Consider the following 20,460-nt stretch of genomic DNA (forward strand, 5'->3'; position numbering starts at 1 on the left):
TCAAGAGCCAGAGTGAAATAAGGAGAGAGAGGAATGCTTCATTTGAGGCAGAAACAGTAGGTCCTTGTTAGTCCAGGACTAAATGGCTGTAAAAGGAGGTCTGGGAAGATTTGAACTCTGTGATAAACTGACATGAGGTTAGGGAGTGTCCTGTGTAGCAAGGACTTTAACACAAGCCCTTTGACACAAAGGGCTGTAAGTCTTGAATAAACTGCTATATAGTAAATAATTCTGCATAATATTTTAACATTTCATGCTTCTCAAACTCCTTGTATATACCATAACTGCTTTGAGCCATACCACAAAACTGCAAGGTCAGTGATTAACTGGGTAGATTCCAAATACTATTTTCTTCTTGACTGGATTTTTGAGTCAATGTTTTATTAAAATTCACAGTTGATCAAGTGGAACAAGAGTTATAAGTAATCTGCCATGGATCTCTCTATTCCAGTGTTAAGTTTCCCTAAATGAAAATTTAAACAATGAGAGATCTCAACTAAGCAAAACTACTAATCAAGAAGGGAAAAACAAGTCTTTATAAATTAAGGAATAAACAAGGAATAATCAGACCGCAAAGCACTCATACAGGTAAAAGAGGCCATATACACCTTAATATTTTTCATTTTTCCATTTGGATCAAGTAAATGAAAACAGATAGGACCTTACCACCCAGTCCCAGAGGTCCTTAGAAGATTTAACACTCAAAGGCTAATCCACATTCCAAAGCATTCACACAGAAAAGGTGTCCTAGTTGTTAACAAAACCTATTCAACAAATAACTTAGCCATTCACCTTCGGGTCTGTGAAACTGGGATGACACAGAGGGCACATTTCTTGTTTTTATTTCAACATTTAAAATATTTTCACAGATGCAGTATTATATTCATCGACATCTCCATGGAAGATGTACCAAACAAAGCAGACAGGTATTCCACAAGTACAGAATTACATATTTGTTAACCATGTGAATGTTTACCACTAGAGTTTACCTAGAAAAACACCACTTTAAAAAAGAAAAAAGTGTTTTGAGTGTTTCTCTGAATTTCCATAAAAAGTGAGTTGCAAATAATTTCAGGAGACATCCTAAGTATTAGCGCTTTTAAATTTCAGAATTTTATAGTACTCTTCTAATATACCCCCATCAGGAACGCATAATAATTAATACTCAGTTCTTTCACTTTTCCCCTCAATAGCCAAGCCAGGATGTACACTTTTTCCTCTCTTCCTAAACACATCATGTAGAATAAGCTGATCATCACAGCATTTTGACTGGCTAATGAGGTAGGAGCATTCTTCTTTCAAAAGAAGTTCTTAGGCATTTATGAAGCAAAAGAAGAAGAAAATTAAGAGTTTTTTTTCTAGAGGTTGTTCTTTAAATAAAATGCCAAGAGCCCTGAAAATTGGTCAGATGCTACCTGTAGTTTAAAAAGACACAGAAGAAAAACTCATTAGAGAGCCCCTGCTACTGCACACGTTCAAGGGCTGGCATGAATTCAATTAATTTTGGCCTTACCAGGTAAGAAACCATTGCCTCAAAATGCCATACTTTCTTCCTGGAAGAAATCTTACCAAGAAGCTAAAGTTGAAACAAAAAACATTACCCTATCTTTTCTTTCCAGCACAAGTTATTTTCTCTTCTTTTAACCTAGTTCTCATCCCTTTCTAAACACACAAGAGACTGATAATTTCTGTATATTATATATTCAGTAATATATCGAAATGAATTTACCAAGAACCTTACCAAAAATGTGCCAGAGAAACACTCCTTAGGTGAAAGTGTTAATGACAATGTTAAACAGCTAGAAAATGCCTAGGTAACAGATTTCAGCACCATCTCTGTACTAGCAGATTGTTTCAATATGCATGTACCTCCTACTTTCACATAAACCTAGGAAAGTTGCCCATTATTCCCTTTTCATTTATACCAAAATCATAGTTATGTGTTCTAACTACTCTTTCTGTATATATAATAAAGAATCTTTATAAATCTACCCAATTCAGTTACTATGTTCCCAAATGAGGGGGAAGTTTTCAAACAAGTATGATTTGTCTAAAATACGTATTCTGAACACTTTGGTACCTATTATGTGATATAGGCTAAAATATCAGAAAGGAGGATTTATTTCCTCAATTAATGCACATATTAGGGTTACTGCTTAAAAACATTTCTAAAAAAAATCTTAAAAATGTCAAAGAAACATAGCTGCCAGAAAAAAAAACTAGTAACTCCATGTGGCCTGGCAGATGGTTTTGAAATAAGTCCTTGACAATTCTACTATAAAATGTTTTAGACGTAATAATCAAACTTGGTATTATAGTGCAACTCTCTGATATGGCAGTAACCATTTGTGATTTGCTACCAAATGTCAGAAACAATTTTTCACATCTTTAAATCTTTCTTTTTACTGTTCTATCTAGAACTATGTCCTGTCAATGTGATTAAAATATCAGTATGTCATCATCTAGAGTGAAGAGAATTCCTTCCTCTTCACTGCTGCCTTAATCTGTTACAGTTCCTTTACATTCTAAGGCACACCATGCCCTACTTATTGCTACAAAACCCCTGAAATCTGTGCCTCAGCCTATTTCTGCTTCATCATTATGGCTCAATGAAAATCAATTCAGAGTGCCTGCTAAAACTTAGTAACATTAAGTCTAGAACGCCATTGTCCAGTAGATGAACTGCAAAAGAACCAAGTCTACTGAAGCAAAGGCCAAAAATCACAAATATGTGCTCAATATGCTCTTTCCCCTAAAAACTGACATTTACTATGACAGTTAAGCTCAGTGATATCTCTGGCTGTCCATAATCCATACTCAATGCTATAAAATAAAATGTTAGGCCAGTAAGCTTTCATAATTTTTATTAAATCCTAGTCTAATGTAACAATATCTGATTTTATAGACATCATCCCAGGGTGAGTATGTATAATAAGTGAAAGCAAATCAGACACCTAAGTTATTATTTTCTGCAGACTAAGCAATAAGATAACAACTACACAGAATACTACAGGTAATGACATACATTTACTTGCTCGGAGTTTTCAAACAAGCCATGTTGTTTATCAAACTATATCTCCTAATACTTAATACAGTAGAATTAGTGATTGTAGTTCTCATATATTTTACTTACAAGTACCTTATTGAGATAACTAACATTTTGACAGTTTCAGACTTTCCAAATTAGCACAACATATTCGAGAGAAAGAGCAAAGGCAAAATGAAAATTGAACATGACAAGATAGTTCTTAGAAGGAAACAGAAGGGAAGAAAAAGGGGGAAAGTGAAATATCACCGAGATCAGGGAAAAAAAAATCAAACAAGTCCAGACATCTGATTAGAACAGATCAACTATGAATTTCACAAATCAAAAGTTTATAAATTCAATGCAAAGCAAACCCTTTTGAATGGAAAGGCTGAGCTGAAACTAAAAGGTAGATAAACTGTTATTTTTGGCCTTAAACAGTATCAACTCTTCTGATCAAAGAAGGCCACAACAGTTAAGATTGTATTACTTGATTTTATTTTACACTAGGTGGTGGACACAAAAGCAATCCTCCTTAATAAAACTGACAATTAGCTTCACTCAGAACATTTTTAATAATGCACATTTAAAAAAAAGTATTCATCTTACAAATTGTTCTGCAATCCAAATATACAACAGCTTGGAAAACAATGTTTAGAAAACAAAAGCCAATGTAAAAAGACAGATTAAAACAACTAGAACAGTACAGGTTTTATATGGCTCTGATTTTACAGTTTTCTTACTGCATCATCAATGTCAGAAATCTGTTCCTTCAGCTGGCTCCATTGTTCAGGATTTAAAGATATACCTAAAAAAATGTTTAAAAATCAAAAGTTGAAAAATCTACTTAAGCTCTATTGAGGATTTTCTACTTCCAACTAAAATACTGTTTTATCAAAATTGCCATTTCGAATGGCACACTAAGAATCAAATCTCTTACATTTATTTGTCATATTCATCACAATTACCTTTGTAGGTCATCCTTCTATACAGTTTTACTTTCAACACCACATCCTGCATAATGCCTATTATACCCAGTGAGAACAAATAATGATTTGAAGATTTAGCTCACAAATGCTTACAAACTAGCAGGCTAAGTGGCCAAGCTTAGATTTGGTTTGTGACACCCCACTTCTACAACCAGCTGTTTCCAACATTTGCTCAAAATTTCCACAGGAATTCGGCATGAATGACTTTGTGCTTTCTTCCAGAAGCACTCATTTCACTCTGGAAAAATCCCTGAGACATAGCCCGAACAGAACTTCTTAGACCATGCATACTGGTTAAGAGTGCACTCTGGAGTCATGCTGCCAAGGTTCAAATACCAGCCTCACTGTCACTAACTCCATTAAACCTCAGTTTCCTCACCTGTAAAAAGGTGCTTATAACACAAATGGCTGTTGTGAAAAATTAGCCAATGTGAATAAAATCTTAGCATATCACCTGACAAACATTTAAAAATTAGCTAATGACATGTTGTTCCTATTTAAGATGAAAAAGTATGAACAGAAAGTACTTTGTACTTTAAACTTCTAGTGTTCTAATCCTTGACACATATAAAGAGAGAAACCAGAAGTGGAAGAATTAATAAATTTCTCAGAAACCTGCTATGAGGCCATGGAATTGAGAAGAGGGAGGAGAATGTATTGGGACAACACTGAGGAAGGATTAATCAATCACTTTAGTAAATGTTTACAGTAACAAGAAATTTGCCATTGGCTACATTGAGACAACTTGAATGATCAATCCAAAAGTGACCTGAAGAAGAAGAGTGTGAAAACATATAAGGGTTTTAAGTTTAATAAAGTCAAAATTAAATGAGGCAAACATGGCGCTTTTCAAAATGGCATGCAGGTAACATAGAGAAAAATAAGGAGGCATTTTTCGTTAGCTAAGGATCAACCTAAAGCAGCTAACTAACCAAATACAAAGATTTCTATTGGTACACAAATGTTCTCTTGCTATCTCGTGAAAGAAAGTATGCTTTTGTGATGATGTCATGCGTGGGACTGGATGAGGCACAAAGGGAAGACAAAGTGGTTAAAGGATATCACCCTAAAGAATATTCTTTGGAGATGAATCAAAAGTCAACACTGTAAATCAGGATTTTCCATTCCTGATGTTATACTTTCCCAGTGCCCCCACTCTAGTTTGGAATTGAGGTAATCTTCTTAAAGATACATTCAAATTAACAATAAAGTGGCAGCCAACTGGAGTGATATAGGGGTAATTGCTGGGGGAGGAGGAGGTATTTCAACAGCTGTACTTAGGACATCTCATAAAATAAGTTAACTGTCACGTCCAAAAAGGCTATAGAAGACGAAGAGAAGCAACTTGAGAATCTTTCAGGACCTATTCACTGCCAACATTATTTAATTTCAAATAAAGTCCAAACAATTTCAAGCTTACATAATCCCAATATTAGGACCAAATTTAGGAAATTAAACCTTACCTTTTCTTCCTGGTTTCATTTCACCTTCTGGATCCATCCAATATTCTCTAATATCAATTAAGACTTTCCCTTTAAAGTCCCGAACACTAACATACCTCATTTTCCCAATCTACAAAAGAAAAGAGAAAACATAAAATAGCTGCCCAACAAAGATATCCATGTTTATATTTCCACTCGCTGCACACTCATTCTACTTCTAATCACAAAAATAATTGCAGTTCTCGATAGCAACACTACATCAAGGGAGCTTTCACTGTTAAAAAAGAAATCTTTCTAAGAAAACAAAACAAAGTACATCTCACATTTCCAATCATTTTTACGTTAAATGTGGGACATACATTAATGAAGTATTACTTGGCTTCAAAAGAGAAGGAAATACTGTCCCATGGTACAACATGCATGAACCTTGAGATCTTACGCTAAGTGAAATAAATAAGCCCTTCACAAAAAGCTTCATACTGGATGATTCCGCTTCATATGAGCTACCTGGAGTAGTCAGGTCGTATAGAAAGCAGAATGATGGTTACCAGGGGCTATGGATAAGGAGAAAGGGGGAGTTGTTATATAATAGTTTTACAAGATGAAAAAGCTCTGGAAATCTGTTTCACAACAAATGTGAAAATATTTAACATTACCATATGCTCAAAAATGGGGAAGATGGTTAAGTTTTATGTTAAGTATTTTTTCACAATAAACATCATGAGAAAGCAAAATCTAGTACAAACTACAACCGTAGGCATCCAGACTCGGCCAGCTACACTGGTTTAGCAACCATTCTGAATATAAGAATCCAAAGTCCCAGTCAATAGGAACAAAAGAGAGCTTTTTCTTTTAAACATTCATTTCAAATGACATCTTTAATACACTCCACTTACCATCTTAAACTGAGAACTTAGAACTTTTCATAGGAAACTATTTTTCGAAAATCTTCTATTGCTGCTTAACTACAGATGGCACAGGGAAGGAAAAGGTTTACTCAACAGTGTCTACAAGCACTTTCCAACATCTTATGCTGCTGTAATGTACTGTCTAGCACTTAAGCTAAGAAATTAACTTTCTAATCAAAACCTCTACTATCTCTACCTACCTCTTACTCATTTTAAACCTACTCTTCAATCTTACTAACTTAAATAAAATACCAGGTATGATTTTGTGCCTAAGACACATCAAAAAGTTCCTTTCCTTACAAACCTGGGTCCCTTCATTATTAATCCCTTTTATCGGGATTGTGCTAACACAAGTACACACTTATGGCTTTCATCCTGCCTATGACCTCTCAAGCCGCTTTTTCTTATCTCAGATCTTATTCATTTTGCTTTAGTTTTTCATTCTCAAATAAGTTTCTTGTCCTATTGGTATGACCCCTACTTTCGGGGTATGTCTCATGCTTTATGGAAAAATACAGCCCATTAAGTATGGTTAAATGCCTTAAATCTCTTACCCACATCATCATGAATTCATAAGTTCTATACCTTTTGTATCCCATTTCTAGCATATACAGTTGACCCTTGGAACAACTCAGGGGGGTAATCCAAGCATAAGTTATAGCCAGGCCCTCCACATCTGAAGATTAAACCAACCACAAATCATAAAGTATGTGGTACTGAAAACTGTCCATGTACAACCGGACCCAGGCAGTTCAAATCTGCACTGTACTGTACATTCTTTCCCTTTCCACTGGTTTCGTACCTACCATTTCCAAACACGTTCTGTCTTCCCTAAGTTACCAGTGATCCTACTGTCAGTATTAATGGCTTATTTTTTACAGTCCTCCTTGCATCCCTAGTGCCTGTCATATTGGGTTCCCAGTAAACTGTTTTAATGGATGAATTAAATAAGACCAAAATAATTATCACAGTGAAACTTCCAATAGTGATTTATAATATTGACTTAAATGAATTAATAAGTAAAGTTATCTTAGGCACCTACAGCACTGAAGTGAACATCATTTCATTCTGGTTTTGTGGTAAGCCCATGTGACAGATGAATAGATAAAATTAAAATACACTAAAAACCTCTAAAATTAATACTGATTAGGTAAGTCAACTCTGCATTCAGTGTGGGCTTGAGCAGTGGAAGATACTCCAAGTGGTGGAATCTTATAGCGAAAAACTACAAGCCATAAATTAAGGAAAAAGTGATGAGGAAATAGACAAAGGAAAGGAGAAAGATACAATACTGATGAGATTCAAGGACAGGCTGAATAGATGGAGCTAACACTGAAAAGGACTTAAAACGCCAGTAAGAGAATTCTAAAGCCTTTATACAGGTCTTTGGAATAAGAACCAAAAACAGAAAGAAAAACAAAGGAGAACACCACCTTTACTGCAAATCTTCCTTATATTCCTGAGAAATCTGATGTAGAAAACGGTTACAACTTTAAAATCTCACTAGGAAAATTAAAGATTAAGACCGAAAGCAATCTATTTTTAAAAAGGGACAATATAAGTATATGAATGGCATTTTACCAGTCTTAAATTAATAATAACAATACTCAAGTTATTTTATGTAAACAGCATGGTACAATACAGTTAACACTACACACTGTTGGCTAGCTATGTGAACTTCTACCTCGATCCCTAGAAACTTCTCACAAGCTTCCTCATTCACAATTTCAATGACATGCATAATCGTTTTTGCTTGCCAAAGACCAACTTAAAGAGGCATTTTCTTCCTCCCAAACATGGCTGACCATCACATATTTAAACCTTTGCGATTTTACAATTTGAAGTCCCTAAACATTTTTCAAATAACTTGTGATTATAATAAATTATTTAAAGTAGGGAAAAAGTATAGATCAATAAACTGATGATAAAATTTGTCAAAAAAGCTTCAGAGAACACTGGCACCAAAGAACTGTGGGGAAGAAGAAAAGGAAGAGAAAGCCTGATGACATAGAATGACACTGCTCCACCAGATTCTAAAACTTACTGTGACCAAAACTTACTGTGCATTTTGTATGCTCTCCCTTAATACATCCAGCGTCCACTTTAACACAAATCTCCAAATAAAGATGGACCCTACAGAAGACTGCACTGTGTTTATTCCATAACTTTTCATTCCCCCAGTCCAAAGCAGAAAATCCACAGTACACAGATTCACTCCAGAGCTTAAGCGATACATTAGAGGGAAAAGAGAGAATGCCTTGCCCCTGACATCAGGAATAAAACGAGGTGTCTGCTCTCACCACTTCTTTTCAATACTGTTCTGGAAATAAGAGCAATAAAGCAAGAAAAAGAAAAGGATGATATAAAAGCGGACAAAATCATCAACAGAGAAAATTCTAACACATCGTTAAAAATATATTTTTAACATTTATAAAATATAGAATGTTGTAATTTACATATATTATGTAATATTATATGTATTTTTAGCAACGAATGACTAGAAAATGATGTTAGGAAACAATACATTTGCGATAGAATCAAAACACACAAAATGCTTTGGAATAAATTTGACAGAAGATATACCAGAAAAATTACAAAACAGAAATTCAAAAAGATCTAAATTAATGGAAAAAGATACCAATATGATCAAGTTGCAAATTTTTTCCAAACTGTTCTTTAGCTTCCCCAATCCCAATCAAAATCCCAGTAGACTTTTGGATAAAAACTGACAAACTGATTATAAAATGTGTATGTAAATACAAAATACATAGAATAGCAAAAATAATTCTGAAGGTGAAAAACAAGAACAATGTTAAAGGACTTACACTACCTGACTGCAAAACTCACCATAAAAGTACAGTAATTAAAAAAAAAAAAAAAGTACAGTAATTAAGACAGTGTGGTACTGAAGTAAAGACAGATATATAGACCAACGGAATACAACAGAGTTTAGAAATAGATATTTTATATATTTACTGATTTTCTTTATAAATATCCAAGGTGAGTCAACAGGAAAAGAATAGTCTTCAACAAACGGTACTAGAACAACTAGATTATCTGCACAGGGGTGAAAAATGAGTCTCAACAACCACCTCACACTACACACAGAGAAAACTAATTCTACTAGTTAGTTTTCTAATTAGTAGACCTATTCTATTAGTGACCTATTTCTAATTAGTGACCTATTCTCAAAAAATGGGTATTTAGTTTTTGGGGTTTTTTTTAATCTTGTCTTATGGCTACTCCAAACAATGTTAATGTAGATTTTAGATTTGTCTTTGGTAAAGTGTACCTGATAACCCAGATCCTTAAAGATTCTAGCAATCTCTAAGAAAGTTCCACTCTGGAAATGGAAGCTATCTTCTAAGCATTTTCTTGGTAAATGAAAAACACAGAAAACATACAGTACTATTTTTAAAATTAAATAAAACTTATTACAAATTTACAAAATACAATGAAAGCAACTGATTTTCCTTTTAAAAACCCCATCCTGCACCTTTCTAATAAATTATCAAACCATTGTTACTAATAAAGTCCTCATTTTATATAACCAATGTACTCACTCTAACGTGCTTTGGATTCAAATTAAAAGTCAGTATTACCACCAAAATATTTTTCTACGGCCAAAATACCATTTCAAGGAAAAAGCTCTAATGGCAATGAAATTAAACGCTGTGTTAGCTCTTTAATCAATCAATCCTAAAGGAAATCAACACTGAATATTCACTAGAAGGATTGATGCTGAAGCTCCAATACTTTGCCACCTGATGCAAAGACTGAACTCATTGGGAAAGACCCTGATGTTGGGAAAGATTGAGGGCAGGAGGAGAAGGTGACAACAGAGGATGAGATGGTTAGACGGCATCATCAACTCAATGGACATGAGTCTGAACAAGCTCCAAGAGATGACAGGACAGGGACACCTGGTGTGCTGCATTCCATGGGGTCGCAAAGAATCGGACTCGACCTAGCAACTGATCAGTAACAATTCTCTTAGAATGCCTACACAGACTACTTTCACAGACTACATCTTGAAAAGTCACTCTGAAAATAAGGCCTATGTTCCTCCCAGAGGCACTTTCAAAAGAATGAGGAGTCTATAAATAGCCTTTCAGGCTTGGGATCCTTTCATATGAAGGTTTAAGAACTGAACTTGCTTTTTTTTGGTGAGATAATAACTTGCCCATAATAAAAGAACTAGTTTCCCCAGCCTGCTCTAATAGAATAAAATCTCTAAACGTGGGTCCTGGTTTATCTGTACAAACAAGGGTAAGGTAGAAAAGATAAAATCCACTAAGAGGCTACAGAGGCTCTATTATTATCCAAGTACAAGTAGGCATATAGCAAACAGAACTGATCAGAGAAAAGCCCAAGACAGTTGCCAAGTAAATACTTGAAAGAAGTCTGTATCTTTAGTATAAACATTAAGTTGAAATATTCCAAAGTAGTCCTTCATTCTACACAGGAGGAAAGGCTATGAAAGGAAGGGATACTCTCTTGCAGATTTTACATTTCATTCTGCCCCTTAAAATAGCCTTCCAATGCACTTAGAAAGTTCAGCTCCTAAAAATGGCCTCCCAATAGGAAAGCCCTGCAAGAGCTGACCCTTCACCTTCTTTACCAACTTGACCTACCTACACTCTCAGCCAACCTTCCTGCACAATCCAAGCTCCTTCCCACTTCAAGGCATCTGCACAATGCCCTCTCCTTCGAAAATGCTTTCCTCTCGCCCACACTTGGTACAGCTGGCTGCTCCTTTATGTCATAAGTTTCAAATGTCACTTCCTTCAGGAAAGATTCTCAGAGCATTTTTCCCTCATAATCATCTGCACTTTAACTTCTCAGCCCTTATCATAGTTTTAATCATATTATCTACTCATATAAAGGAGGGCCCTTTCATAATTCTTCCTTACAAACAGTGATTTATGTTCTCTATCAAAGTAGTCTACTCCTAGTACCTCTAAAATATACAAAAGTCAGAAGACTAAAGCCCGTAAGTAAATCATCTGCACTTTGTCATTCTTTTACGTAATTTTTAATTTTAAAAACTATGTATTTAAAATGAACAACTCGATTCAATATTCACACACTCAGAGTGAAAAAACTACTAGTACATTCAAGCTAACACATTACCATTTTCTGCGTGACTGGTACATCTGAAAATCCACTTAGTACAGGTCAGATGTTCATACAGTGTTAGGGACAGTTACCATGTGTCTTATTTCTTAATCCAGACATGTAGCAAGGCAAAACTGAATAAAAATATCCAATTTCTGGTTACCCATTCTCACCTTAATCCTGGTACTCTGTCTTTCAAGGACATCACTAACTTTTCAAAAGAGTGCACACACACACACAAGCCTCACTTTCTTTTTTTTTTTTACAGCAATAAAATGATTTACCCTGGTATATTCTAAGACAGAGAAACAGATGGTAAATAACATATACTGGGGCTACTTGGGTAAAGTTTTACTTCTATATATATTTTTTTTTCTTTTTTTTTTTCCCATTTATTTTTATTAGTCAGAAGCTAATTACAATATTGTAGTGGTTTTTGCCATACATTGACATGAATCAGCCATGGATTTACATGTGTTCCCCATGCCTCACTTTCTAATAAAAAAATGTTTGCAGTCTCATCTTGTCCAACCTTCTGGCTTCAACTAATACTAATGTCTCCTTATCTTTTTTATGTTCCCACAAGCACTTACTTCTTTCTTGTTCCCATTAGCACACTCTTCTTACTTTCCTTCACCTTCTCTTACCTATATCCTCTTTTTCCTTCCACCCTAAGTTATCACAAGACATGTACTCAATCACCTCTCTTCCCCTCTGGTTTATGCTTACTTCAGCAGAAGGCCTCAGTCAATCTTACCATATGTTCCCACATGAACATTTCCCAACCAAACCCTCCAGGTGCTAAAGGAAAGACACTTTACCACACTTATAATCAGGTCTCAAACGCCAAACTTAACCACCTTTGCCGTTTATCAGTGAAACCATCTCTATTGTCTCAAATTTGAAACCAGTCTTCACTGATTGCTTCATTCCTCCAGTCCACTCTTCCTCACTAGCTCTCTTAATCACTATTCCATCTTCTGGGAAAACCATCTAAGCCCTTATCACCTCACATCAATTTATCCCCATTGCCTCTCCCATAAATCCTTCTTGTACCATGATGCCAATAACAAGTCTCCCTAAAGCAAGATAAGAAACACAAGGGGAAAAGTTGTATCAGTAATTTCATCAAAGCCCTCTAAGGCACTTCCCTCACTACTCAACCTTATTTCTAACCCCCCACCCCACCCCACCCAATACATAAACAGAAGACTCATTTTCTTTTACCTTTTCTGTTATCAAGTCAAAATTAGGCAGGTCATATTACAGTCTCCCCTCTAGTAATATCCTATCCACACTTCACAGCCCAATGCTAGACCTACCTCCTCCAATCTGCTCCATAAATGCGCAGTTCTCAATCTTTCTTTTTTTGATTCCGCTAAACTCCCTTTGTTTTAAATATAGCAAAATCACAGAACTCTAGATCTTAACAAAAATCTAGCATCATATAAATTGCTTTCATTTCTACCAACTTCTTCTTATATTTCAAGGACTATCCTTAGTCAAGAGGATAATATACAGAAAAGATTAGTAAGCATTAACAGATGAGGTACTTTTCATATTCTTCAGATCAAGCCGGGTAACACTTCTTCTAGATTAAGGAAATACCAGTTTTACCTGAAACATGTTATCATCTCTGCTGCTGCTGCTCTGCTTGGAGGATGACAATGCTCTGGAGGTCTCACCAGTTTTTTGCTTTTTTACAGGTTTTTCTGGAGCAACTTGCTTTTTCCTCTTTAGCTTGAAAGAAAAACAAGAATATGGTTAAAATTTGCATAAGAACAAAACACATCTCAGGTTCAAAAGATCGTATTACTTTTTAAGACTTAGAGGATCAAAAGATTACATTTATTAATAAAAAATCATAAATATGTACACAGGCAAGTTTTAAGTTTTCCCTGACAACAGAACTATGAAACTAACATACCACTGTTATCTAGTAAAATGTTTTCAAACTTTTGGGTTTCTTGGGAAACCAAGATACTTCAGGCATTAGAGTGGTATTCACCAGACCAACAGTTGTATTATAGATAGGGATCCCACATAAAATTTCTCTGTGAGAAAAAAAGACTGAGAGGGGCTACTGTTGCTTTTAAATACACTTAAAACTTTTGGAAACCACAAGTCTACTAGTCAGTTATTTTTTACAAAGAAAAACATACTAATTAGAAACACAACAGCAAATTTATGATTATTTATGCCTGCCTATTCCAAAAGGGACTTGGGACTTCCCTGGTGGTTTAGTGGTTAAGACTCTGTGATCCCAGTGCAGGGGGCTGGGGTTCAATCCCTGGTCAGAGAACTAGATCCCACATGCCACAACTAAAAAAAAAAAGAAAAAAAATCCTGCATGTCACAGGAAGACAGAAAATCCCAAGTGCCACACTAAAACCCAGCGCAGCCAAGTGTATAAAATACTTTAAAAAAAAAAAAAAAAGAAAGAAAAGGATGAGAAAACCAAAAGGGACTTAAATTGGTTCAGGGAGTTTATGAGTAGGGAAAGCTAAGAAAGCTATTTTGTACTGCAGACCAGAGGTCAACAACTCATCACAAAACTTCCTCATCACAAAAAAATCACTTTAGACAGCAATGTGTTAGACTAGTATTCAAAATCAAAACAATGTTTTAAAAGCAGCATTACTGTAAAAGCTTTTTATATAGACTCATTCTCAAAAAGAGCTAAGTCCATGAAATTCGGTAGAGTTCCCAATCCAAGCAGTAGAGGGCAGTCATGTTCCTTGAAGTGAAGTGAAGTCAAAGTGGCTCGGTCACGTCCAACTCTTTGGGACCCCCATGGACTATACAGTTCGTGGAATTCTCCAGGCCGGAATACTGGATTGGGTAGCTGTTCCCTTCTCCAGGGAATCTTCCCAGCCCAGGGATCCAACCCAGGTCTCCCACATTGCAGGAGGATTGCCACCCCCTGGTTCCCTAAGCCCAGCAACACTGGAGTGGGTAGCCTATCCCTTGGCCCGTGGATGGATCGTCCCAACTCAAGTGGATATTCCCGACGCAGGGAATGCAGGGGTCTCCTGCACTGCAGGCACATTCTTTACCAACTGAGCTATCACGGAAGCTCCTTAGTTCCTTAGTGGAAGGTATAAATTATTACTGTTTTACCAAATTATATGATACTAGGCAAAATAAAATGTATATATTTATGTACACAAACTTAAAGAGTGGATTCATCTAATGGAAGTACTTACAGGATTAATAGTACTATTTGGGATAAATAGCAAAAATCAGCTCGCTAAGCAATTACTCTTTTATCAGTTCTGTATACTCCCTGCAGACTGTGCATTCCCTGCACGTAAAAGCTCAATAAAGAATCTGTTAAATGAATGTATTCAAATGATATACTGTGGGCAAATTAAAAACTAAAAGACATTTCCTTCTCAAATATAGCTATGCATGCTCTTTGAAGCTTTTTTCAATCTTCCAAGCGAAATTATGATATGTATTTCAAGATTCTCATAGAAGCTCTCTTTTAACTAACACTATCAACTGAGCTCAGAGACACAACTATGCAGGCTACAGGAGGTAAAGGACAGTTCTGTGTGGGAGAAGCCCTCACCAGAGTGAGATGCTCAGGTAAGCAGAATGCACAGTTAAGCTTACAGCACAATTATTATCTAATGCAGAAAAAGCCTTTTCTATCAAAACGGGTAATTTCATGCTAGCTTTGCTGAGTGCTGATTTAACTAAAAGGAGAGGATCAGAGTAAATAACGTTCTAATTTAAAATGTACCAAGCCAAATTTTATGTAACCTTCAGAGGCTGGATAAACAACAAGGCTAAGAAGACTGTCAAACCGATATCTGTTTTCATAAAGTTCATATAATATGGATCAACTAGTATGCAGAATGGGCTTCCCAGGTAGCTCAGTGGAAGAAAATCTGCCTGCTAATGCAGGAGACTCGAGTTTGGTTCCAGGGTAGAGAAGATCTCCTGGAAGAGGAAACGGCAACCCACTCCGATATTTTTGCTTAGAAATCCCACGGAGAGAGGAACCTGGTGGGAGACAGTCCACGGGGTTGCAAAGAGTCAGACATGACCTAAGAGTGCACAAGCACCATAAAGAATACCTACAGTTTAAGAAGTCTACTGAACAACAGCTAATAGTGGCTTTGGCCTAAACTTGGTGCTATTCCCCTGGGGTCTAAGGTAGTGGTTGTTAGGCTCCTAAAAAGCCTCAACAGGAAACTTGCTGAAGTCAGAAAACTTGCTCAAGTCTGACTTCAGGGCGTGGCCTAAATGTCTACCACAAGCATCTAGGCATTTCAGTCAAGTGGGTCAGGGGCCATCTGCACTTTCAGAAATGTCCATCCAGGCTCTCTTTTTAAGGTTCTCATATGCTTTGCTGTCCTTCAGAACCAATACTGCTGAATTAAGTATCACAAAAATGACCTGGTGTAGTAATAGTCACCTTTTTGTCAACTTCACTGTCAGAATCGCTACCAGAAGAGCTTGAAGAAACAAGTTCCTTTGACTTAGGCATTCTGAAAGAAAAATACATTATGTAAATAATTCATAAACTTTTTCATTACCTTCAACTTAACTCTCCCCCAAAGATTCAAGAAGTTCCACAGTTCATTCTACCACTGTGCAGCACTGGAGCTGTTCCACTGAGCACAATGCTATAGCAGTTATGCTCTTAATCTAAAGCTCTTCCATGTTGAAAATAACATGCAAAGGAGAAAGAGTTCTAAACCCAGCAAAGAACTAAATGTCATACACATCTCATACTCCTACATCTCGCTCTTTCTCAAAGTCAATGGGTCTTTTTATACTTCATTTTAGCAGGGTTAGATGCTTATGGATAGGAGTTAGATGTTTACAGATAGAGTAAATTGCAAAGAGACAGCTGACAGCAATCACTGTCAAACCAGGAAGAAATATGAACAGTTCTCAGTATTGCTTTATATTTCCCACCAATGAGACTTACATACAATTATTCATTGCAGGAATTAATCCCAATGTACACACAGCATGGTGGACAACTGTACTATACAGCTGTCTGTATCTAATTAGTTTTGCCATTAGAAGCATACTTTTCATGTTCTGTATAGGTTCTTAATTTTTTCATTTTGACCATTCCAATCAAAAGAGCAAGTACTGATTCAAAGTTATACATAATTAACGTTCATTTACATTTCACACTGATTTTCTACTCTGAAATATGTAACTAAAATTTGAAGACGCTGCTTATGGGAGGGGTAAATCCTTTCCTCCAATTCCTACTATGACCCTAGTTCCCTAGATTTTGGAGATCCCCCAAAGGTACACAGGCTAGTGTCTTTCCTGTGGAGTTTACAGAGTGCCTGAACCTAAAGCAGAGTCTTGTGCCTCTACGTTTCCTAAATTTCAAGGAATTTCATGCTCTACTTTTCAAAGCACTTGTAATACCAAGTGGTAAAACTCCATATATCTTCATAGCAAGTATTTTTGCTCCCTACATCTCCAATTCAGAAGAGACTGAGCCCTATTAATTTCTATATGCCCCCAAGAGCCCAATATACACAACGTACACTGTAAATGTTTGCTGAATAAAAGAGGAAAAAAAAAGACTTCAAACCAACATAAATAATCCAGCTTTGGGCTAAACTTGCATAGCAATGGCATTCAATGTGTCCCACAAGAGAAGGTCAAGGTAAAAGAAATGGGCCATCCCTACTCTAGCCACTAAATTCAAAAAGCTCAAACCATGCTCCACCCAGCCATGTTAATTTTAACTGGCAATTTCTTGGTAACAAGAAGAGTAAATTCAGAGGGGAGCCAGCAACGTTTACAACCACATTTTATACATTAATCCAGTTACTGCTCCACTTTACAGCCTAATCTCCAAAATCAATGTAGTTGTTTCTGTATGCTAGCTGCTAATAATGCCAAGCAGCTTTTTTTTAAGGTAATTAAATTGAACATAACCTATTTTTCAGTTTGAAACGGTCAAGCATAACTACACCATCTGCTCATTAAAGGTGCCCGAGGGGGCTAAGATCATTTCAAAGCACCACCTCGTGTTTAACCCAAATAAGTCCCTCCGACACGAAAACCAGGTAATGGTAACTAAACCACTCTTTGAACTACTAACAAAATATATTTTCACTTTTACTTAATGAGCCTTTACTGTTCTGGAGCGGGGAGTGGGGACGGCATGGCTTGTAATTCAGGCAAAGTAATACTGAACGTGCTGGTGCGGAATATACACACACACACACACACAAAAAAAAAAAAAGCTTAAAAAAAAGGAAATCTTCGATCTTTGATAAAGGCATGGGGGAAGGAGGATTAGAAAATAAAAGGTGAAGATAAACTAGAACTAAAAGGCACGAGAATTCGGTACAACACGAGGGTGGTAAGCATCCAAACGGGGGAAGCGGGTCCCGGGATGCCAGCAAGCCGCCCGAACCCCGAGACAGGCGATGGCTGGGGCGGTGGGAGACAGGTTGGTCGGAGGGGGCGTAGGAGGCGGCGAAATGCAGAGGAGACGGAGTGGGAAGAGGAGGGACTTGCACCAAGCGCCATTTTCTTCCCTCGAAGAGCTCACTCCCCCCCAACACACCAGCCGTTTACTCCTCCACCCCCGGACTCCCCCGCCGCACCCCCGGCCTCCTCCGACCCGGTCCGCTCCCTCCCGCCCCTAGAGCGTCCCCACTCCGGGGAGCAGAGATGAGGACCCCAGAGACGCAGGCCCCGCACGCGCACCCGCCCGGGACCCGGCCGCTGCAGCATTGTCCCGGGGGCGCCCCAGGCCCCTTCCCGCGGCTCCTCGGCCCCGCCCGGCCGCACCCGCCGCCCGAGATCGCTTCACCCGCTACCCCGGGGCCGTTCCCGGGAGCCAGCTTCAAGCGCCAAGGGGCCTGAAACGCGTGGGGCTCGTAGCCGGGGACGGAGGAGGGGGTCCGGGGAGGCCGAGGAAGGGAAGGGGGAGATCAGGCAGCGCCGCCATTTCCCGCGGCCGCGGCCGACAAGGAACCTGGGCCTCAGGTGGATAGCGGCCGAGCTGGGAAGGTAGGGATCGGCCGAGCGGTGCTTCGACGGGTAGGGGTGGGGGCGGGGTCCCGTGCACTCACGCTCCGCTCCAGTAGCCAAACTGCCTCCAGCTCGCTCAGTAGCGACTGACAGAGAAACGGAAGTGACGACAGCAGAGAGACGCCGGCCCCGCCCCACTGAGACTACGCACACGCGATGGGGCGTGGCTTCCTCGCCAAAAACCGACCCCGAAACCCTTTCCAGGGCCTTAAAGGGCCCGCCCCTCATCCTGAACTGATACCGGGAAGGATGCAGCGAAGATTGGATTTGACTTGTGAGTGAAAGAGGGAACGAATTAAACATGAATGATGAGCACCGATGGTCTTTCCAGTAGTCATGTATGGATGTGAGAGTTGGACTATAAAGAAAGCTGAGCGCCGAAGAATTGATGCTTTTGAACTGTGGTGTTGGAGAAGACTCTTGAGAGTCCCTTGGTCTGCAAGGAGATCCAACCAGTCCATCCTAAAGGAAATCAGTCCTGGGTGTTCATTGGAAGTTCATTGGAAACTGAAACTCCAATACTTTGGCCACCTGATGCGAAGAATTGACTCTTTTGAAAAAACCCTGATGCTGAGAAAGATTAAAGGCGGGAGAAGAAGGGGACGACAGAGGATGAGATGGTTGGATGGCATCACCCACTCAATGGACATGAGTTTGAGTACACTCAGGAGTTGGTGAGCGACAGGGAGGCCTGGCGTTGCTGCAGTCCATGGGGACTGAGCGACTAAACTGACAAGCACCGAGCTTTGCACTTGTTCCGGAAATGTTTCTTGTGTTAAAGTGAAATGTCTGAAAAAGAACAACACTTCTGACCCATTTTCCAAGAAATGATCCTTGCCCGCTACCCCCTACTCTGGTATTTGATCCTGGCTGGTAGAATTCAAAGGAAGGAAGCCACAGTCATAACGTTTAGTTCCAGAAAGTGCAAAAAAGTCTTCGCAGAAGTCCTTACCACACACCCACACACTTATTCCTAAACTGAAGTTCTGGGAACTCCCTGGAAGTTCAGTGGTTAGGACTTGGCACTTTCGCTGCCAGATGCCTGAAGTTCAATCCCTGGTCAGGGAACAAAGATCCTGCAAGTTGTGGGGCAAAAAAAAAAAAAAAAAAAATGTACCTAAACTGAAGTTCTGGAAATGTAAGTGAGTTCACAGAAGGCAAGAGATATCCATGCTATAAGCAGGAATATGGCTTTTGGAGTCTTTGAATCTATATTTAATGAATGCCTACTACAGCCAAGAATACATATTCAACACACATTTATCAAGCATCCACTATGTTCCAGGCACTGCAGTGAGGCACTTCACATATAACACTCGTCCTAATAAGCACTTTCCAATGTAGAAATGATTGTTCTCTCCATTTTATAGATAAAGAAACCAAGGGTCTACAAGGTTAAATAAGTTCTGCTGTAGGTGATACAGAGAGTGAGTCATGATTCAAACCCTGGATGCTGCAGACTGAGGGAGACCTCAAACGCTCTAGCCCACTCCTATGCATGCAGCATCAGGCTACATGACAGCTTCTCAAAAATGAAATACTTGCTGTATAGTTCCTTTTATGCAAGGCACAAAAAAAGCAAAAATAATCCATAGCGATCTAGGTCAGGTTAGCCTTGGGGGACTATCACTTGGAGTATGAAGGAATCTGCTGGGATGCTGAATATATCTTGGTCTGGGTGGTAGTTAGGCATTGTTCAGTCGCTAAGCCATGTCCGTCTCTGTCACCCCATGGACTACAGCACTCCGGGCTTTGTTGTCTTTCACTGTCTCCTGGAGTTTGTTCAAACTCATGTCCATTGAGTCACTGATGCTATCCATTTCATCCTTTACTGCCCTCTTCTCCTCTTACCTTCAATCTTTCCGAGCATCAGGGTCTTTTCCAATGAGTTGGCTCTTTGCATCAGGTGGCCAAAGTATTGGAGCTTCAACTTCAGCATCAGTGCT

The 20,460-nt window shown here is 38.4% G+C and overlaps 1 protein-coding gene across 1 annotated transcript; it reads right to left on the reverse strand.

Moving 5' to 3' along the window:
- Positions 1-826: 826 nt before the first annotated feature.
- SUB1 (SUB1 regulator of transcription) lies at positions 827-18,657 on the reverse strand. Its single transcript, XM_043887106.1, has 5 exons — positions 18,556-18,657; positions 15,909-15,981; positions 13,100-13,222; positions 5,478-5,586; positions 827-3,833 (listed from the first exon to the last, which is right to left on the reverse strand). The coding sequence occupies exons 2-5, from the start codon at positions 15,978-15,980 to the stop codon at positions 3,754-3,756; spliced, it is 384 nt and encodes a 127-aa protein (XP_043743041.1). The 5' UTR covers position 15,981; positions 18,556-18,657; the 3' UTR covers positions 827-3,753.
- Positions 18,658-20,460: the final 1,803 nt, after the last annotated feature.

The sequence above is a fragment of the Cervus elaphus genome, chromosome 25 (genome assembly GCF_910594005.1).
Source record: "Cervus elaphus chromosome 25, mCerEla1.1, whole genome shotgun sequence".
NCBI classification, from domain to species: Eukaryota; Metazoa; Chordata; class Mammalia; order Artiodactyla; family Cervidae; genus Cervus; species Cervus elaphus.

Coding starts and splice junctions, on each gene's coding strand:
- SUB1 (XM_043887106.1), bottom strand. CDS start 15,980: ATGCCTAAGTCAAAGGAACTTGTTTCTTCAAGCTCTTCTGGTAGCGAT. Junction 13,223..15,908: donor ACAGTGAAGTTGACAAAAAG/GTGACTATTACT, acceptor TTTTCTTTCAAG/CTAAAGAGGAAAAAGCAAGT. Junction 3,834..5,477: donor AATGAAACCAGGAAGAAAAG/GTAAGGTTTAAT, acceptor ACATTTTTTTAG/GTATATCTTTAAATCCTGAA.